The 17,354-nt window shown below is 37.9% G+C and overlaps 2 protein-coding genes across 2 annotated transcripts in view; one reads left to right on the forward strand and one right to left on the reverse strand.

Annotated features, from left to right (window-relative positions):
• LOC128376871 (nesprin-2) overlaps positions 1-9,765 on the reverse strand; it is an 86,453-nt gene extending 76,688 nt beyond the window's left edge. The window contains exons 1-13 of the mRNA XM_053336726.1: positions 9,645-9,765; positions 9,230-9,334; positions 6,123-6,184; positions 3,458-3,553; positions 3,213-3,290; positions 3,021-3,113; positions 2,555-2,751; positions 2,150-2,349; positions 1,840-1,940; positions 1,066-1,179; positions 836-973; positions 499-663; positions 44-156 (exon numbers count right to left, since the gene is read on the reverse strand). Of these exons, the coding sequence (XP_053192701.1) occupies positions 44-156; positions 499-663; positions 836-973; positions 1,066-1,179; positions 1,840-1,940; positions 2,150-2,349; positions 2,555-2,751; positions 3,021-3,113; positions 3,213-3,290; positions 3,458-3,553; positions 6,123-6,184; positions 9,230-9,305 (1,433 nt within the window). The 5' untranslated portion in view covers positions 9,306-9,334; positions 9,645-9,765. The remainder of the gene's footprint in view (positions 1-43; positions 157-498; positions 664-835; positions 974-1,065; positions 1,180-1,839; positions 1,941-2,149; positions 2,350-2,554; positions 2,752-3,020; positions 3,114-3,212; positions 3,291-3,457; positions 3,554-6,122; positions 6,185-9,229; positions 9,335-9,644) is intronic.
• A 2,453-nt stretch (positions 9,766-12,218) lies between these two features.
• atp5mj (ATP synthase membrane subunit j) lies at positions 12,219-14,992 on the forward strand. Its single transcript, XM_053336953.1, has 4 exons — positions 12,219-12,327; positions 13,190-13,313; positions 13,801-13,821; positions 14,856-14,992. Exons 2-4 carry the CDS (start codon positions 13,190-13,192, stop codon positions 14,867-14,869), a joined length of 159 nt encoding a protein of 52 aa, XP_053192928.1. The 5' UTR covers positions 12,219-12,327; the 3' UTR covers positions 14,870-14,992.
• Positions 14,993-17,354: the final 2,362 nt, after the last annotated feature.

A 17,354-nucleotide genomic window follows, 5' to 3' on the forward strand; every position in this document is an offset into this window, starting at 1 on the left:
TAAATTCAAAACATACAGTGATTAAAGAAGCTACATCACGTACCGTCTTTTTATCTCATCAAACTTTTCAAGGGGCACTATAATGTTCCCAGAGTCATCCATGTTGTTGAAAGTGTCGAGGATACTGGAGTGATGGCTTATCTCCTTAATTAAAGTCTTAAGAAAGCCAACAAATAGGGACATAAACACAATGTTGTTATGCTGCATGTTCATATACACTACACAGTGCTCATATCTGCCCCATTCATGTCATATAGTATAAATATTGTTGTTATTTCAGGCTTTCAGAACACTAAAAATGTGTTTGTTTAGGGTGTTTTAGAACAAGGAAGATCAAATGTTTAAAAATATCTTTGATTTGAAGCTCATGTTTTGAGCAAATAATCATTATCTGTATGACATCCCTTTTCAAACCATCGATTGCATACTGATTACTTTCTTGTTCCCTCTCTCTAGATTCCAAATAAATGACAGTTGGAAATCTTTTATTATTCAAACCTTCAGAGTGTCTTGTTGAGCTCTTGCTTCTTTGGCAGCATCTGCGTGGTCTTTCACTGTTTCCACCTCTTCTGATAGCACCGCCTCCGCACGCTGCAGCCACACAGCCACAGAATCCATAGGAGGAGGGAGACTCCGATCCAGGTCTGTTTTACATCTTTGCAGCTGGAGGATGGAAGACACACACACACACACACACACACACACACATTTGCAACATGGTTTAAAACTGGTGGTGGTCACACATCTAAACCAAAACATGTAATATGAAAGCAAGACAAGTATGACTTTTTGCTCTTCTGAGGGCAGAGTGCAACCGTACTCCTTATTTCCTCACCTCCCCCTCCAGATGATCCAACGCTGTCCTGAGGGCACGCTGCTCTTGACTCAGGTCGGGGCATCGTCTTATAGCAGAGAAGAGGGTCATCACTGGTCTCTTTTGTTCAGTAAAGTTGCCGGCAAGGCTCTGAAAGACCTGCGAATCAAACACAGTGACAGCTCTGAACCACTCCACCACAATACTAAATAATGCACATCAATGAATGTTTTCTTCTTTCACTACCTTACCTGATATTTTTCTGCATAGCTTGATTTCTCTGCGGCTGTCCACGCCTCTGACAGTTCCTCGTAGGCTTGCTGCAACCAGCGGGTCACCTCTCGTGCACGCTCACTGGGAGATGTCTACATTTTCAAGATTGAAACAGATAACAAATACACTTAGACTGTTATTGAGCTCTTTGAGTAGAATGATTTTTTAACCTTGGATGAATCAGAAGAAATCCAAATGGTTCAAAACTTCACATCAGAAAATGTGATTCTTGTAGGCACAAACATGCATCCAATGAACATAGTCTGGCAATAAAAATGTGCCCCATTCATGCAAATTGCTGCATGACAGAAAGACATATAGAATGACAAATATGAATTGAAGAAGGGCGTTTTTGCTCTGTGTATATTTACAGTACCTGGCGTAATGGCGAGACAGCAATTGCTGGAGTAAAGTGAGTAGGCAAGTTCACAGGTGAGAAACAAGGGGGCTGAGCCAGAGGAAACAGCTACACCACCACCGGACAGAAGAAAGCATGAAAGAAAGAGTTGGAAGAAGAGGGCAGGGAAGATGGTTAACACCCATCAGTTTGCAGATATAAAAGTAGCTGGGAAGAGAGGCAGCAGGGGGCGAAAGAGTATTGAACATCCAACTGAAGCAGCGAGTCTATTACTCTGTAATTACACTGCATCTTGATTTCATCACATTAAAAATGCAATGCTCTGGGAAATAAGTCTTGTGTATTTGGTAGGTGTGAAGACAATGTGGCATAGTGATTTAAATGAATGATTAACCTGCATATCGTCATCAGGTGCTGGCATGTCATTGGAGTACTGTAGAAACTGGGCCACATAAGTCATGATGGACTTCTCATCTGGGTCTTCAACATCAACATCTTAAGTGAAAGAAAATACAGAGAAAGACTTTATTGTTGTTCAGAGTGGCAGCAACTCACTTCCATTTCATGTTGATGCCTTAAAGGACATTAAATGAAACCAGAATTAGTTTTGTTTCTCAAGAATGTTTTATATTAAGAGCAGCATTTCAAATAAAAATTTAAAAAGTTATAATTTTGAAACATATAAGTGATTTCGTCTGCCTCACCCTGAGGCTCAAGCAGGCGGGCGATGTGGAGCTCCTTCTCAGCCAAGTGAAACGCTTCTTCCAGGTTCTCCTGGTTGCTTCTCGACCGGACCAAAGAGAGATCCACCAGCTGTGGTCTGAGAGAGCACAAGATGGCCAGGAAGGCTTCTCCACTCCTCCAACTCGACTTGAAGTCTTTCACGCTGATAGAGCAACCGACCCTAGAGACAAAAACAGATGCAGTAAGAAAGAACAAAGAAAAAAAGAGTCATTATTACAAGGCGAAACAAACAGGGTCATCAAATTTCAGTTACTTTAGCTTTGCTTGATTTAACAAAAGGCTGGAGAATATCCACACTGAATTCAACAACAACAAACATATTGCACTTTTGTGTAACACATGAATAATTTTGCTTAAAAACTCACTTTTGGCATTGGTCCCTCACCCACATGAGCAGGGCTCTTCTGGCGGACATTCGGAAGCGTCTGTGGAGGGGCGATGTCCGACCTGCAGGAATTGGACTAGCTGGGATTGGGCTGCCGGACCAGGAGTCCACACTGACCAAAGAGTCGAGGGACGAGTGACGGGAGCTGAAAGAGAGAGTGCTGGCCAGCTCCTCAATCTAAAACAGAGATAGAGAAATTGAAATATAATTGATCAAATTATTGGTATCGTCAAATTTGCTCATAAATGTTTGAAATCTGATCAAAATTTAGAATCAGTGCAGGTTTAAAGTCTCCAGATTCGAATTGGTCAATCTCATGATAAATACCCTTTTAATATCACATACTAATATGTTGAAATCTACTAAATAGAAATCTAGAAATCAAACTTCTTCATATAGCAGAAGCAGAAGTGGTGGTTTAATCTACTATTACCACATGCACTCACATGACAGTGGAGAATGATGGTCCACACAAGGCCGAGAATGATGGAAGGCCGTCCATCTATGATATCTGGGATGTTTATGTTCACCAGTTTGATCTGCACCAACCAACCGCAACAAAGGTTAATCACAAAACATGCAACAGATTCGGATGCCATGTTTTTTTGTTTTTTTTTTCGGCGTGTGTGGAAACTTACAGATTTTTTCTTGAGGAAGTTCAGTGCTGTTTCAATGTTGGCCCTTTGCTGGAAAACCCCACGGCCTCTTTGTCTTTTCTGTGGAGACAATTTACAGTGCTGTGATAACATGGTAATCCTTAAGCTAACATATCTGCAAATTTAGCATGGTTTTTTTTTTGTCTCTTTGCTTCAACCAATATTTGCATAAAGCCTAGTTGTTAAGTACAAGTCATTTAATACACAAACGCACTGTAGTGACTCACCATATGTTGTCCGCTCATCACCTCCAACAGGTCAAGCAGTGGCGACCCATCTTTGAGGTCAGAAAACAGGTCTGACACAAATGAGGGAGGCGTTCTCTGTAATGATAAACAAGGTAAGGTTGTATTATTTAGTCTGTTTGGCTGCACTATTCAACACATTTAGAGGACTGGGTGAGTCCAGGAATCTCAGCAGATGTTCTCAACAAATGTTCTTGTTCATTTGCATTTAAACATCAAAATAAGATGCAGCAGTAGCAGCTTGCAAATGCATTTAAGCTGCTCTGGAGATTCTTTTGCCATAAAAGCAACCCTTAACATCAAGATCAGTTTTTCTTCACAAACCATTTGAGACATAAGTAAAAAATACTAAATATATATCAGATTAGAGTAATAAATAACCCTGGGTCACATTGTCATATTTGGAGGGAAATTTGCTGCATTTTACACAAAACAGGAAGTTGTTCAGGGTTTCTTTGTGTCATTTGATAAAGTGATAAAATGCTGATCATTTCTTTCACACTTGTCTTTCTGTAAACCAAAGAGGAAAAACAATCTGTGTGACAAGAAACAACATAGTTTACTGGAAATGTGAACTATATTGTAGGTCATACTGTAAACTTCTGTATATAAAGTTTTGGAAACAATTATTTTTATATGCTATATATAGAGAACTTTTACAAATAACGCCATAACCCAAGCTTTTAAAACCTACTGGCATGAGAGTAGATTTAGGTATGGACAGTTGGGATATGTCCCTACTAATATCAGCTGGATTGTCGCTGCCAATTACTTTCACTGATCTCCAACGATCTAGCCGCTTTAACTCCATGTAATGTTGATGGTAAAATCTCTGCAGGATCACCAGATTTGTGTGTTTTATGCAAAAGAAGTGATATTATTGATGATCTGGCAACTTCCCTCAACTTCAAGTTGTACCATTCTTGACTAGCAGTGGAAGTAGAGAAATATTTAATGCTATCTCTCCCCTTTTTTGTGAGTGGTTTAAGGGTAGAGTTATTATTGCATGTGTGTCATTAAGTCAAGAGCATTATTTATTAACTAAATTAGCCACAGCTTGCGCAACTGATCTGTTTATGACTGTCAGGCATCATTTCATAATAAAAACATGTCAACCGCAGCCTGAGCAGCACAGACACAAAAGTGAGTTATGGCCTCTCAGGTGAGCTCCATGTCATAGTGAAAGATCAAGCCATAAGTTCAGGGATTAAATGAAAACTAATATAAATAGAAGTTTTAGAGATGATTTAAAGACAGATTTGAGCCTCACTGCAGCTCTATCATGACATTCTTGAGTTTTGTCGCCCACAGCAACGAGTTACAGAGCAGCACATTACCTACAGGCTTCTACACATTTACTGTGACAGTCTATGATATGTAGATTTTAAATAGTAATTTTGGTATCATATTTATTGTTCAGTAGTCTATCAATAAAGAAAAATATGAGGAAATCATGATACAAGTTTAATTTCAGGCACATAAGCAAATGCATATTCAGCTTAATAAACATTTAGCAGAGTCATGCTGTTTATGTGTACGTGTGTGTGTGTGTGTGTGTGTGTGTGTGTGTGTGTGTGTGTGTGTGTGTGTGTGTGTGTGTGTGTGTGTGTGTGTGTGTGTGTGTGTGCAGACATGCACCTATAAAAGAGATTGATAGAGAAGTAGAGTACAGACAGAAAGTACACATACAGTATTATTTTGGCTGTCCTACAAAAAAATGTTCCCACCAAAGTTGAAACTGAACCTACACCCCTGCCTACTGCTATGAATCTGTAATAGATTAATCTAGAAGTCTTTGTATCACAAGGGTAAGTGTTGTCCTCCAGACATAAAGGAATTACAGTATCTCGTGCTGGGGGATTGTCAGCGAACTCAGATTGTTGTAACACATGTCAAGTTATTAACAAGTGATTTTGGAGGGTTATATGGACATGCAGTTATGAAGAGCAGGTTGGGTTCAGATTACGTGCTGTTCTGCTCCACTGAAGCACTATTTATATTCTGTGCCTGTGTCCCAAGCAGCTCAAGGTCTCTTTCCAGCCAGATCCAGGGTGAGCTGCTTCACTGCACTTTACTGTGAGTCAGCAGGTCACTCTACGGCTTGCCTAATATAATTTACAGCCCTACCACGGCATGATGTCATGTCACTTTTTACTACAAAATGTTTTATATCTAAGCATTAATTCGAGTCCAAATATTACTAGAGAGAGTGCTAATATTTGACCAAAGCTTTAATCAGCACTTCTGATCAGGTTTTGCTTGAGCAGTCTCTTGCATTAGAAGGTGGAGTGTAGATTAAGTTCGGCACTAAATGCAGTACCTGCGAATTTCTCATAAAGCTCATACATGAAAGTAAAATGCCAGCAGGCAGTGCATTTAAAATTACAGGATGGCCATGGAATACAAGCAAAAGTGCCTATCTCCACTATATTCTCCAACAAACAAACACAAAAGATGTACATTTTGTATTCAGAGTGTTACAATTGCTCCAGCAGCTGTTTTACCATTACAAATGTACAGCCATATGTGATTTGTCCTAGAAATAAGGTGGCTGCAGTTTCCTGTTTCCATCTCCAAATGCATTCAAAAGTTTATGTTCATTCATTATTCTATAAGCACTGCACACAGATGTGATTTTCCAACATACCTTCGAGAGTTGAGCATTTATCCAGTTGGTGAAAGTCCTTTTCTGGATCTGTTCCTGCTCCACTGTTAGGGGAAGATAAGCCGTCATTTATATGCACACAAGCTAGTTTCTTAGTATTAAAAACAAAAGATTTTCTATGGATTTTAAAAACTTGTGTCAGACAGTCTGACACCATGGCATGTCAAGTTTGCCTACTGTTTGAAACCTGTCATACGACTTCCTAAGCCTGCAGTTTGAATCCACCTATGGACCTTAATTGCATGCCACACCCCGTAACCCTCTCCCTTTAATTAATGTTATCTCTCCACTCTCCCTATAATAAAGGTATGACCTTTAGAGACACTTTGACAGCAGCGTGGTGTGTAGGTATATACAGTAATGAAATAGTGAGTTGTATTCCTTGGATGTCTCTCAGTTTCCTTTATATGAAAGTCCATTTATCGCTTCTCATGCATGTTTTGCTATATGATGCACACATAGAGAAGAATATGTTGTTGGAAATTGGCAGAAAATTTGATGTGCAACTTTAATTTTTCTTATCATTTTCCATTCTGTCTGGTTTCAGTTTAAACTGGACTGCAAACCACAGACTAATAAAACACAATGCACACACATATTATTAGATATATGGCAGCATATTCCTAAAAATGTATATATTGAATGACTGTTTCTGTGTAGAATATTTTATTTGTTAAAAGATAATGAAATGTTATTATAGCAGTGGGAACCCAGATTTGAGCTGCAGCAAAATCTACTCACCAACCCTAGGAGACTCAAGGACTTTTCGACACTCCATGTTTGCAACCAGTAGTCAATAAAGCCATGTATTATTACTGAAGAGACTATTTAAACAACATATAACTCCCTTCTCTCCCACTAGCTGAACTCAAAGTGCATGGCTTCCTCTTTAGGGGAAAGTACGGCTATCAGATGGAATTTGGCTGCAAGACAGTGAGAGACATAGATACTGAAGCACACACACACACACATACACACACACACACACACACACACACACACACATAGCAGATATATGCAGACACACACTTACAGCCATAATGAAGTCCAAGACAGACATATGTGTGCATTGAGGGCTATGGTTTGCACATGGATCTCCAGAGTTACTAGACCAGATCCTAAGCTTCTGTTGCCAAAACATAAATCTTTTACTATATATAACATTATAATAGCTTTCCATTCGGTATGGAAGTGACAGGAGGCTTAATATAAATGTGAAAGCAGTTTTGGAAATGTAGTCAGATTGTTGAGATTTAGCTCAAAGAATAAAAGTTTACGGTAAAGTGTTGTGGAACAATGAAAAGAATGATTTCCCGCAAACACTTGTTTGTCAAGTTGTATAAAATACTTTGCAATTGTACGTAAAAGTATGAATGATTATCACTACACTACAAAAGTTGCTCTTAATTCAATTATGTTTTTATCAGCATCACTTTAATAAGCACTTGTCCTGGCTTTATGCTGCATGATTGCATATCTCAGTGTCATTCCCGCCAACCAGACAAGACTATAATTACAAAAACATGTGTCGGGGCTGTTTTATGATTCCATGTGTAGTAAGTGAAGGACCCCGGAGCCGTGTCTGAGGCAATCAGAAAAGCACCTCGTCACTTCCAGATTCATGGGCTCACACTTGGCTATGAATCTGACTCAGTGACTCGGCTGTTTGTTTAAGAGCTGGCAAAGGCAGACAAGTCCAGAGCTATTTAATCACTCGACTCCACCCAACAGGCTCAGCAGAGAGAGGCTTTATTTGTGATACTCAAGCACATTGTAAGATAGATATGTACTCACTTAAATATAATTTCTCAGATCATAGTCCAATCATGAGGCTTTTAAGAGCTCATAAACTAAAACACAAACAAATATAATGCCAGCATGACTTCATGGTGTGAGATTGTATTTTGGACACAAACATGTTTTTCATGCTTTCTATGATTTGCTTCATAACTTCAGTCTTTAGTTATCATGCAGATTACATTCACCTTCATGTTCAGACACCTGGCTTTGTTTATTTAGGTGCAAAATCAAAACTTAAATGTCAAATATTCCCTGCTGCACAATATAATCCTTTTTTTTTTAAAAAGGGTGTAAGGATATAATTGGCACTAGTCGCTGATAAAAGCACATCTGTACTTAAAAAACACTCATTTACAATGTTAAATAATTTTGTGTGCTTATGTGCACTATTCATAGAGATGAAACACATATTTTAGGTACATTTCCATAAAGACATGATATGCATAGTTTTAAAAGCTGCTACATTTGAGACACCCATTTGGAGTACCAGAATGTTAAGTAACTAAATATTTGTCCGATTGATTAATATTCTGGCTTCCATGGTAATTTGTATATATATATATAGCCATCATTACATACAGTATACAGTAGTTATGTTGCCTGAAGTAATAAGAACAATTTATTACGTGCAGTTATGCATGTGATTGCAGGCCTGTTTGATCAGGAAATTAAATTAAGCAGCCAATAAGTGACAAACAGTCAACATTTGAGTGTTTCCCATTTTAGAATATAGGGCAAAGCGACTGAATAGATTTTTGTCTCTTCTGAAGAAATATTTTTTGGTACTGCTATGTAATTTTGACCAAACACAAGTCATTCAAATAAAAAAGAGCTTCAAAAATCTGTTTTATCTGAATCTATATATCTTAAGAACTAAAATGTGAAGAGTGTCCTCCTACAGTGAGTGTAATTGAGGGCAAACCTGATTTTTTTTTAAAAAACAGCTGAATTTTATGAGCGAAACTGTCTTATAGGTGCAATAAAACTGAAGCGATCAGACAGCAAAAAAACTGTTAAGAGTGTGTAAGCATTATGTCAGCAGAAGACTGGACTCATCAACAAATGTATACAACCACTAAGAAGATACAGTTTTTTCACCACTTTCATTTCTATTTTCTAGCCACTTCTTCGGGTTATAAAGTCATGCTGTACATAACCATATCAAAGTAACACAAGACACTTTGAAACAGTATCTCCTTGACACGCTTCAAAGACGGACGCCCACTGTGATTCCCCACGGCAACACATCACATGTCACAACATCCATAAAAGTACAGGAATAAACTGACCTTGGAGGAGCATGTGCACATTGTCAATGTCCAATGGGATTCCTCTGTCGTCATCCTCCGCTCCACCTGAAGCCATGTAGTCTCCAAGCGTAGCTCAAAATTAGCCTTGGAACAGTCCAGGAGACATAGATGAGTAAATGATCGACTGGAGAGAAAGCCACAACACGGAAAAGGGGGGACTGCAGCACTGTCAGTTTTGTTTTTTTCCCAAAATATTAATGTCAGCTGCCTTCACTGCCTGATTAGTCATGTTAAGAACGCACCCATCCACACCCACACACACACACACATGCAAGTATACACATGCAAACACTCAAACAAAAGGCTGTGCAGTAAGGAGAGAGCCAGTAACACTCTGCCATAACGTAGATACATATGCAAAAACAGATGGCTTGTTCACAAATCTCTTACATACCTGTTGCTGAGCTGTAGTCACAGAAGACAGCTATTGTAGTGCATGTTACAACAAAGAATAGATTGTTAGCACTGTACAACTGTGTCCTTTCATATTCGCAGTGTTGTATTCACTGAGTCCCTTCAAATAGGACTTGGCCTTTAGGTGCTCATAACTGAAACAAGGTGCTTCGTCCCTATTGGAGTGTGGCAACAAAAAACAGTGGAAAGTCCCGCCCACAGGATGAAATCACTCCTGTGTGTTCTGATATAAACTTTGTACCCTTTGGCTTTCAAAGAAGAGCAGAATAGTATTACTGACCTGTCTGGAAACTTTGTGGTTTCCTTTTCTTTGTTTTGCTTTTACGCTACTATAGTCATGTAAAGATAGGAAGCACGAGCACTGATGTTAATGGGAAAGTTTCAGGTTCCTATTGGGGGTTATTGCAGCTCATGACTCTGCAATATACAGCAAGTAATTTAATTCTGCCTTCACTTTTCTCTGTTGGTTTCATATTGAGAGATTGTTGGGAAAGTAGGTGAACCAGCAACAGAGCATGTAACACAGTGACATTTTTACCCTTGAGAGCAGTGCCAGTGTTTTATTTGTTGATTCACTATGGTGAAGCGGTGGACCGCCACAGTATGGCACAAACTGGAGCAGCTGCACCCTCACCTCACATTCCCACGTCACGTCATGGCAGCTAAAGCAGAACAACATAGCGTAAGAGATGGTGAATCTGTTCCTCTGGAAAGTCTAAAACTGTGTAACAGTCAGTAGCATCAAGTTTAAAAAGGAGGCAAAGTGCAGTGGGTAAACAGTATGTGACTGAAATCGAAAGGGAGGTGAGATGGGTGGGGGTGGAGGGGTTGGGTGGGTGTGTTCTCATGTTTTGCATTTTGTCAGCTGATTTTTAGAGAACACATACTAAAAAGTTACAAATTAAAGGAAACTGGTGTGAGGTTTGATAGCATGAGCAGGTACTGTATGTTAGTCATCAAACTCTGTCACAGTTACAGTCTCACAGTCCTCCGACATGCCAGTTTTGGATCTTGTCTTCTGATTTATGAAGCCTGGAAAATGCCACCTGCCAACAGAATTACTCAAAGGTCAGTTACTCATTATATAAAAGAAATGCAGCTTATCTGCCAAAATCGAGCAAGACCCAACAGGTAATGTCTACTACGTTCTGCAAACAATGGCAGACCAATCCCTCAAATTTATCCCATACCTGTGTTATTTTCCTGACCATGTGCACTGTGAGGAAGAGGAGCCTCACCAGGTGGTCCTCAGGCTCTGTGATGCCATCCTGCAGGGTGTGGACTCTGTTGTTGGAGAGTGTGATGATTACAATCCTGGCAGAACAAACTTTAGGGCCAAAACTTTATGGCATCTTTCCAGACAGGAGCTTAGAACAATATCTTCCACAGATCAACTTTCAGATAAGGCCATCTCAGCTGAGATTGCCACCAAGTTGGCACGTTTTCATGACATGCCCTTTAACAAAGAGCCCAAATTGTTTTTTTGGCACTATCGTTAAATACATGGATTAAGTGATGAAGTTCTTGTTTGGGGGGCACATGTGAAGAAGTACAATAATCAAGTGATGTCATCAGCAAGTTTGCAATGGCGCTGCCCGTTACAGTCATCATCAATGCTACATGGTGTGATTCTTTTAACTATCATGTTTAATTTTATTAAATAAGATTTTTAAAGAATAAAATACAGACAGATTCTCTATAGATGCACCAGTTTGTTTCTCGACAAAGGTTATAGATATCCACCCCTCTTAATGAATTTGTTTTTTACTTTTCATTTTATTCTATTTAATTTAATGACTTACTTTTTTTCCATTCAATTCATAGTTTCTTTTTCTCTGGCTTAAAATATCTGTTTATTGTGTATTTGTATTGTATGACATTATATACTGTACATACGATATATGTTTGACTGTGCTGAATATGTCAATTAATTCATTGTGTATATGTAAAGTACAAAAATGTTGCTGGCTTTTTTTTATTTTTATGAATGTTTGGTGTACAGAAGCACATAATCCCCAGACTTAAGTTTTCATGTATAAACCAAAATGTGCAATGGTAGAAGGTAAAGTACATTTACTAATACTACTGTACTTAAGTACAATTTTGAGGTACTTAACTTGAGTATTTCCATCTGATGCTACTTTATATTCCACTACATTTCAGAGATGGAAATATGGTAGGCTACTTTCTGCTCCACTACATTTATTTGACAGCTTTAGTTACTTTTCAGATGAAGATTTGAGGCAATGGATAATATAACAATGTGTTAAACATTGTTAAAGATGAAATCAGTGGTTTCCAATCTTTTTGGCCCTGGATATTTTACAAAAAGCAGCGTGCAGTAGCCTACTTTTATTTAATCAAAGGTTCTAAATACTTGTTCCACCACTGAATATAAGTATGTTTATGCGTAGCCTATATGGGTGAGAAAATATTACAGTCGACTATATTGCAATTCTAGTTAAATCCTCGAGATGGAGCCAGCAGTTAGATAGGTCAGTATTCAGACTGTTACCTGTGTATGTCCACTCAGTGGCGCTACAAACAGCAACATTACAGTAAAACTACACAGTGAAGAGCAGAAGAAGCTTCTCTAGCTCGACTTTGACGTTCAGCAGCAGCGGCCGGCTTGACCTTCCTCCTGCTGCGTTCCAAACTGAAAGGTAAGACAAGCATTTACACTCATTTAGCAAAGTATTTGCAACCATACCACAAACCTTGTTATTTCTTCTAAGCAGTGAGTTAATGTTAACCTTATTTTCATTGTGGTTTCGAGCGCGTGTTTGCCTCTTGCTACGGCTAGCTCAACGTTAGCATTCTCTGTACTGATTAAAGGCTAACTAGACAAGTTAAATTGCCACAATGTGAATATCATATGTATATGTATGTATCTGCTGTACATGTTTATGTTTTTCTCCCTTTGTGTAACTGACTTATATACACGCTGACACTAAGTTAGAGGTAGACTCGAGCTTGTAATGTTAGCAGTAGCATTAGCCGTTAGCGTTTGTAGTTATGTTCAGTTCAGATAAGTCCGCTAATTTTAATAGTTACGTCAATTAAAAATTGTGTCTCTAATGCAACTAAAAGTTTAAGTTCAGAAAAGAAAAGTGGCGCAATATTACCCTTTCTTGTTGTTAGTATTTATTCGCTGGACAAAGTCATTAGCTAGGCCCGACACAGCTGAGGGTCATTCTGATGCAGCAACCAAGTTAACTTAATGTTCAATAATTGTCTGATTGAAGGAACCTGTCTCCTAAAGTTTAGCTCAAGACAACATTACTGCAGCCTTGCGTACTAAAAGTATGAACTGTCACTTGAACTTGAGATAATTCTGCAAGGAGCAATACATTAGTAAATTGACATAATTGTGAATGAAGTTTGGTGTGGTATTGTATTGCACTTTGGGCAATGTCATCTTCTGTCCCAGTCATACTAATGCTTATATAATCTTGAGGTTATGTCATTGTGCTGACTGACTGTGCAGGAGCTCTCCTTTGACCGTGTTGTTGCTTTCTCCTTCAGATGGCTGGACGTGCATTTGCAAGTTGGTGGTCCAAGTTGGGCCCTTACTACACCAAGACATACCAAGAGGTCTGGGTGGGTCTTGGCATCATGACATTTCTGTACTACAAGGTTTCTTACGGAGGTGAGTTCACGTCTTACTGATCTTTACAGTGTGTTCAAAATCTGTATGTTTGTAAATTGAATGTGGAGCAATGTGGTTGGTCTTATTATACAAGGTGAAGGTGAAAGCAGTCACTCTTTGTACTTAGTGAGAGTGAGTTGGATAAATCTGTAAACATCACCAATAAATACATCATACATCTATCCTCACTGTCTGTACAATATATTGTAATACATGAACAATAAAGTTTGATGCAGGTTTGAATTAAAAATAGCTTCTGTAGTGCTGAATAAATGCTATGATCCTGCATCATGAATCACTGAAGCTGTAAATGGCTCCAGCTGGAATCACTTAAATATATTTAATGCACAGTGTCTCAGTGGTATGAGAAAATGCACTTTATAATTTTCTTTATGTGTTCTGTGGTATTAATACTGTAAAAGTTTCACTGTGAATGAAGTGATACAAATTATTATTATTAATATATCATCTTTCTCTTCCATTTCAGGCAAGAAGGCTGTGAAGGACAGTAAGTAGCATTACATAACATTTTTCTATTTTAACAATCTTATATAATTATTTGTACATTGTGATGATACATACTGTGAGACTATATACCTTTGTCAAACATGAGATTTTACCACATTATTTAATTACTCTGATTTCTGAGCGTATTATGGGTAGTTTATCGGGTATTTAATTTGCAAAATAGACATTCCTGAATGGTCCTTTTTAGGTTATCTATTTTTCAGATAACGTACTTACTATGTGATTGTATATACTGTAGATATTACTATAGAGATAATATAAGATTAGCCAGCCCATAGTTGAGAATATTATCCATATTGCACATGTACTACCTGAATTATAGACAAAATGAGTCTTTGACTGTGTAGGTATGTGGATCGTATCCTGTCTTAACCAGAGAAATCTTTTTTGATAGTTGTCAGGTTAAGATCATTCTCTGAACTGAAATAATAACCATTTAAAAACATCTACAATATGCCTGTAGTAGGATTTAACTCTAGATTGAGGGAAATAGCTTTTATAGCATCATCAAGCTTGAATACTTTGAGATATTTTGTGCACAGTCTACAGTCTCGTTGATGGGTGTAAATATAGAAGTGTATGGATTTTACACACAGGTGTTAGAATGGTTAGGTAAGCCATCAGTCATTAACTTCATCTGTTATATGACTCTTCAGTCACAGATGTTTTGTGTAAAGGAGTTGCAGCAGCAAATATGACTTGTCATATGTTGTGTAGTTCCATGTATTTTCCTCTAGATGTCACTAACAGTTAATCCTGTCATTAATGTGGAGTCAGTTTGAGTTTTCTAAGGCAAAAAAGGGACTGAGGGTTTATCTCTAGTTTTGAGTTATGGGGTTAACTCTTAATTTACAGGATAACTCTGTTTTCATTCTGTTTATCATTAACAGCTTAGTCTTTAATCCAGATTGGATAATGTTTTGGTGTTTTTTGGTGCTCATGCCTGATTAGGCACTGTGCATTACATCAATTTGTCATTAAACATGTCGCTTACTCTTTCTCTTCTTTTTGCAGAGCCAGCCCATTAAGGTTTCCTTCATGTTGACCACCCCCTCCACCTGCTGTTAAATAATGTCCCAGAGCTTGTCTACGAGTCCAGCTTCATATTTGAATTTTTGTTAATATGGAACAATTAAAGTTGTTAACCAAAACTTTTAGTTTTTGTCCTTTCATTGTTGGCTTTTTCTGAATCAGTGTATTATGATAGCCATAAAGTTAAGCCACATGAAATTATTAATGCAGTACTGACTGCAGACAGAATAAGCTTTAAAAAATATTGTAAATATAACAAATGTATAAGAATATTAGGCCCTTCTATAAAAAAAAACACTAAGCAGATTGTGTCTCGACAAACAAATTCATTTGTGTATTGATAATATATTTCTGTGTGACAAATACATACTCGATCAAACTACTGCCTTTGCAGGCATGCCCTGCTGGTTTATAATTAAAACTTGCATATTTCCTACTTTTTTACCTTATACCATCAACTGGTATTAGTTTACATTCAGCACTTACAATGTGCTTGTATTGTACATGATATATATGCTCTGTTCATAAATCCCCATGACTAATAGTATATTGGAGATAAGTTATGTATTCACCACAAACACAAGTATAGAAAAAGATTAACCAGTTACACAAAAGATAAAGGAATTGTTGTATCCCAATTAGGTGTCTTGCTCAATGGTACAACTTTTTATGGTAAGGAGTAAATAATAACTAGATATTGAGTCTTTTTTTTTAAAATACTGAATGGTTTAATCCCGTTTATATGGTCATTTAGTTGTTCAGAGTTGTACGCTGTTGGAGTAAAAACTGACAATGAGTGAACTATTTATAGCCAATGAATCACAGTTTGAGTTTATATTTTAACTGATGGAAAAGAGAATAAACCACAGCGCTGCCATATTTGGTACTGAGTGGGTGTTGGTGTGGGTGATGACTGAGAGGCCAGACATAAAGGTTCCCTGTGGAGTTTTCTTGTAAATAAACAGAAGTTATGTTTACTTTGGGTGTTACCCTCCAAATCGCATTGTGAGTATCTCTAAGGACAAAGGTGTTGAATGCATTTCTTTCCTTTCAAAACACTTACAAAGATGATTTTATTAAAGGGGAACTACAGCAATTTTACATTTGTAAGCCTGTTTGCAGCTTTTGGGGAGAAAAAGTATAGTCTGATAAATTGTCTCGTGATGTCACTTGGGGCAGCCTCACATAGAGCTTACAACTACAAATTGAAAATGGAGAAATTGTGGGAGTGTGGAGTTAGTAATAAGTCAACTTACCGAACACTGCTTTTCACCTCTGCTTGAGCCTTGTGGTTTGAGGCTACATCAGCCGCTATGAGCATAACACACCTGAATCTGCAAATCAAACAGTGAGTGGTTGAGTTGTCCATCTAACCTCAACAATATTTAGGAGTGCAATGATAAATTCTAGTGTGATGCTGCCTTGTCTGGCCTATTACTGCGTTTCTTAGCGATTACACCCACCTGTAGATCATTGGAAGAGTATGCAACTGAATTGTCACACTCACTTTTATGTTCACTCTTGTGTGTGAGCACAAGACAAACTAAACAGGGACCCGCTCATAAATGAACTGCTCTATAGCGGTATCAGAGGTCAGAAATTCAACATGGTACCTTTAATTTACCATGATAGTTTAGCATCAATTGTGGCATCCTTTTTGAATTCCTCACTCTAGATTATGGCACAAAGCACTGTAGTGTCACAACTGGTGTGTTGGAAAAAAATCAATATCAAATGAATCAGTATCTGTTTACAGTTTGGTTCATTGAACTGAGAGTGAGTGGACCAGATTTCTGCCTGGGGCAAAGTTTTAGTGCTGGATGAGATGGAAGATAAACAGCTTTCACTTCAGCAGCATCACTATGGTCTACATGTGCTCATAATGAAACTGTTTTTCACACATCAGTACTGTGCAATGGGGTTGAAATCAAGTCTCTTAATATCCTGACCTTGACACGTTGTCCTGTTTGAATGTATTATATGATTAGTTAGAAACAAGGAGCAGACTTGACTCCAGAATAAGTGACTCCATACTGACCATTAGAAGATTCCCTTTATAATGTACTTATAAATGATGGGGGTCAAAATCCACAGTCCTTCCATGCAAAAGTTTGAATGTTTAATTGGCAGCTAATATGAAGCTCCAGTCATCCAAATGAGTCAAATCAAGTAGATATATTTCAATGTTAGTCTTTTTAGTGCCAAAATCCCTTTTTGTTACTATACTCCCACTACAACTCAACAAGGAAACACAAAGAGGGAATTTAATGCTAAAAAGACTCCACACTAACTCTGGCTACTAAAGCTGAATATAAGCTTCACATCAGATTTTAAATACATTTACTGAACTTGGGCTTTAACTTCCAGGATTTCATGATCATGATTATGTTATTTGATAGAATAGATACTCAACAAATTGAGCAAAGACAGCCTAATAATACTATTTGACATAACTTTAGACTACAACAAACACATAAATAA

This window comes from Scomber japonicus, chromosome 17, assembly GCF_027409825.1.
Source record: "Scomber japonicus isolate fScoJap1 chromosome 17, fScoJap1.pri, whole genome shotgun sequence".
Classification (NCBI taxonomy): domain Eukaryota; kingdom Metazoa; phylum Chordata; class Actinopteri; order Scombriformes; family Scombridae; genus Scomber; species Scomber japonicus.

Excerpts from the sequence above, each read along its gene's own strand:
- atp5mj (XM_053336953.1), top strand. The coding sequence starts at position 13,190 with ATGGCTGGACGTGCATTTGCAAGTTGGTGGTCCAAGTTGGGCCCTTAC. Across the intron at positions 13,314-13,800 it reads CTACAAGGTTTCTTACGGAG|GCAAGAAGGCTGTGAAGGAC; the intron begins GTGAGTTCACGT and ends CTTCCATTTCAG.